Here is a 3,397-nt window from a genome sequence, read left to right on the forward strand (position 1 = left end):
GGGGGTGGGGAAACTCACCGACACGTAGACGGCGGCGAAGGCGGACAGCGTGGCATGCTGCGACGGGAAGGTCTTCCTGTAAGAGGCGTCCAGGTGAGCCCCGCCATATCCGAGACCCCTCGGTGCCTCAGTTTCCCCGCACCCGAAGGGAGGGGCTTGGGGGCCGGCTCACCGTGCCGACAGGATGGCGTGAGTGTCGTGGCCAGAGCAGATGTCCTGCGTGATGTAGGGGTTGGCTTCGCACGAGGTGCCCAGCAGCGTGTAGTTGGGCTTGCAGACCGTCAGGAAGAAGGGTGCGTGGTAACCCGTGGCCAGCTGGATGACGTCGGTCACCAGGGCAGTGGCGCACAGGCCGAACACGTGGACGCCTGCGAGTGGGAGGGGCAGGGCAGGGCAGGGCGGGGAGCTGGGGCCGCACCTCCCACTCAGGGCGGAGATAGGGCGCACCGCCCACCTCAGGGCCTGGGTCAGGGCGGGGATAGGGGCGCACCGCCCACCCCGGGGCGTGGGTCAGGGCGGGGCGGGGCTGCTGCGGGGAGACTCACCCACAAAGCGCACGGTGCGCCGGAGGAAGGAGTTGAAGTTGCAGCCGCCGGCGTTGATGCTGCCCTCGGCCCCGCCTGCGCCCCCCGCGCGGCCCCACAGCCGCGACTGCAGACAGTACAGCATGCCCTCGCCCACCATGATCTGCCGATAGCGTGGTGCTCAGTCCCTGCCAGCGGCGCCCACGGGCCGGCCCAGACCCCTAGGCACGGGGACTCACCGAGGCCGCAGGCGCCGCGAAGGCCAGGCTGAGCAGCATGAGCAGCGGGATGAGCTCCTCGTTGGTCTCCACGTAAGGCATGGAGAGCGTGCGGTCGTAGCACTGGAAACCCACCTTGGCCGGTTTGAAGAGGTCGGTCAGCTCCAGGAAGTACAGTGACACGATGGAGGATGCCACAATGGGCAGCTGCAGGGAGATGGCCGGCCAGGGTCACCCCACGTCCTCTCATGGGATCTTCCATTCATGAGTTCAGTCCCATCCGCTGATTCATTCACCCCACCCCACCCCCCACCTACCTGTCCATGCTGTGGTGCACCCGTTCCCCTCGGACCCTTCTCGCATCCATGAATTCATTCAGCAGATTTCCCCATCCATCCTCATCCACCCATCCAGGATCCATCCACCCATCATCCATTCCACCATCCACCTATGCGTCTGTCCTTCTTCCCATCCATCTTTTTCATTCATTCACTCACTACCCACTCATCCACCCATCCGTCCATCACCCACCCACTTCATTCATCCCGGCCCCCCTTGCCATCTTGAACAACTTAGACACAGCGAACACGATCCTGCCTCTGGGCTCTTCCTCTCGGGGATGCGTGGATGCCCGCGGACATCCCCGTGGTGCCCCAGCTCTCCTCAGAGGGCCCCCCACCCCCGTGGCCACCCGTCTCTCCATCCCTTATGCTGCTTTATTTCCTCTGGGCCCCGTATCTCTACGTGCCAACCTGCCACTCAGCCCTGAGAACGTGGGCATCTGGCCCAGGGCAGGTGCCGAATGAATGAACAAATGAATTCACTGATCGATGCTACTGTCCTCAGCACATGTTGGTTGTAACCCCTCCCGCCCCACAAGCTGGGCGTGCATCACACGTGATGGTCCAGGACGCTCACGCCACCCGTGAGGTACAGGCAGTGTGAGGCTGAGGTTAGGACCACTGAGCTGTTTTTTGTGTTTTTTTTTTTGTAGGCGAGGCAACTCTTGGTTGACCTCACAGATTGCAAGGACCTTGTCAGCTCCGCCTTTCACTTCTTTTTTTTTTTTAAATCGGCTACAGCACCTGGTCTTACTAGGTGGTCTCCCCTCCAAGTACTAACCAGGGCCTACCCAACTTAGCTTAGCTTCCGAGATCAGACGAGATCGGGCTTGTTCAGGGCAGCATGGCCGTAGACCAGCTGAGCTGTTCTTGACCACATCACAGGCGTGGTTCCCCAAGGAAGGCCACTCACTTATTCGTGTGGGCCGCAGCCACTGAGCATGGATTCCAGTGGAATCTTTTGGATGGAAGCAAACTTTCCGTGGTCCAAGTGTCTCAAACTCAAACACCCACAGGGGACGGGCAGGGGGCTGGAGAATGTGTGGGCATGTGAGGGAGCCTGGCTGCCTTGGGAAGCCTCCACCTCCATTTTACAGGTAGGGAAACTGAGGCACAGATGAAGCCCACAAGAGGCTCTCACCTAGACTTCCACCTTGTCTTGTGTGTTAAGAGGGACGTCAGCCGTCTGTCCAGCCCTGGAGAAGGTACAGGATGGGACAGAATGCCCTAGCCCCGTGGTCAGGGCTGGAACAGAGGGAGGGACTGGGCTGGGGGCTCTTGGAGGGGAAATGACAAAGTTTGGTTTGCAGGAGCCGAGCGGGCTCATGCCCAAGGGGCATTGCTGAGTGCCTGCTGGCATCTCCAGTGGGGGAGGCTGCAGCTGCATGGGGGCTGGGGTCGGTGCTGCCCCTCGCCAGACGGATAAAGGTCACTGGCACCATTCTCAGCGTTTCCTAAGTGCCAGCTGGCCGAATGTATTCTTTTATTTTTTTACACACTCGTTAAGCCCTCACTATGTGCCCGGCCTGTCTCATCAGAGGTGAGGGGCAGCCCACCAGCCAGCAGCATCCGCCCAGGAGGTACCTGAGCGTGGACCCCAGGCTTTAGAGCCCAAGGGGGTGGAGATCCTGCACCCTCCCTCAGCGCACCCCCTTATGGCCTCCAGCGTCTCTTCCGGCCCCTCCCGGTGGGCTACTGCCGGGAACCCCAGACCGAAGGTCCCACGGCCCAGCGGTGGCCCAGGCCTCGCAGCGAGCCTGGAACACCCTGCTGCGCCCTGGACTCCTACTCACACTGCAGCGCCCGGCTCCTCCGGCCCCGCCCCCGGCACGCCGGCTGCGCCCCGACCCCAGGGCGTGTCCCGAGCTCAGCCTGCCGCTGTCGTTCAGCGCGGGGGTCCCTCTGCCCGGATCCCACCCGCGCGCCCCCTCACCTCCACGAAGTAGAAGCAGGGCAGAAGCGTCATGCTGTCCTTGGAGCTTTTACTCTTCTCCTTGGTCGAGATCATGGTGCCGCTGGCGCCACAGGCCGTGGTTGGAGGGGACAAAGCCGCGCTGGAGGCGGGGAGGCGCAGACTGAGTCCTAGGGGGACCCGGTGCCCGGCGACGGTGGGGGAGGGGCGGGCAAGGATGCGCAGGCACCGCCTGGGGAAACTGAGGCTGGGGGAGCGGGCGTCCCCGCAGCCTGCCCCCGCTCACTGCGGCCCTGCCAAACGAGCCAGCTGCCGGCACCCCCACACGGCGGATGGGGGTCGGGAAAGGCTCTGCCAAAAGGGCGGGGCCGGCCTGGCCTAGGGGTCTGCGGGCCGCGGCCG

General features: G+C 63.4%; 1 protein-coding gene and 1 pseudogene across 1 annotated transcript in view; both read right to left on the reverse strand.

The window, feature by feature from the left end:
• The window catches only part of PLPPR3 (phospholipid phosphatase related 3), a 5,691-nt gene extending 2,372 nt beyond the window's left edge, over positions 1–3,319 (reverse strand). Inside the window, exons 1-6 of the mRNA XM_025040534.1 lie at positions 3,017–3,319; positions 764–949; positions 550–687; positions 448–454; positions 173–368; positions 19–76 (exon numbers count right to left, since the gene is read on the reverse strand). Coding sequence (XP_024896302.1) covers positions 19–76; positions 173–368; positions 448–454; positions 550–687; positions 764–949; positions 3,017–3,091 — 660 coding nt within the window. The 5' untranslated portion in view covers positions 3,092–3,319. The remainder of the gene's footprint in view (positions 1–18; positions 77–172; positions 369–447; positions 455–549; positions 688–763; positions 950–3,016) is intronic.
• LOC112476106 lies at positions 1,816–1,939 on the reverse strand (annotated as a pseudogene).
• Positions 3,320–3,397: the final 78 nt, after the last annotated feature.

The sequence above is a fragment of the Pteropus alecto genome, unplaced genomic scaffold (assembly GCF_000325575.1).
Source record: "Pteropus alecto unplaced genomic scaffold, ASM32557v1 scaffold30, whole genome shotgun sequence".
NCBI classification, from domain to species: domain Eukaryota; kingdom Metazoa; phylum Chordata; class Mammalia; order Chiroptera; family Pteropodidae; genus Pteropus; species Pteropus alecto.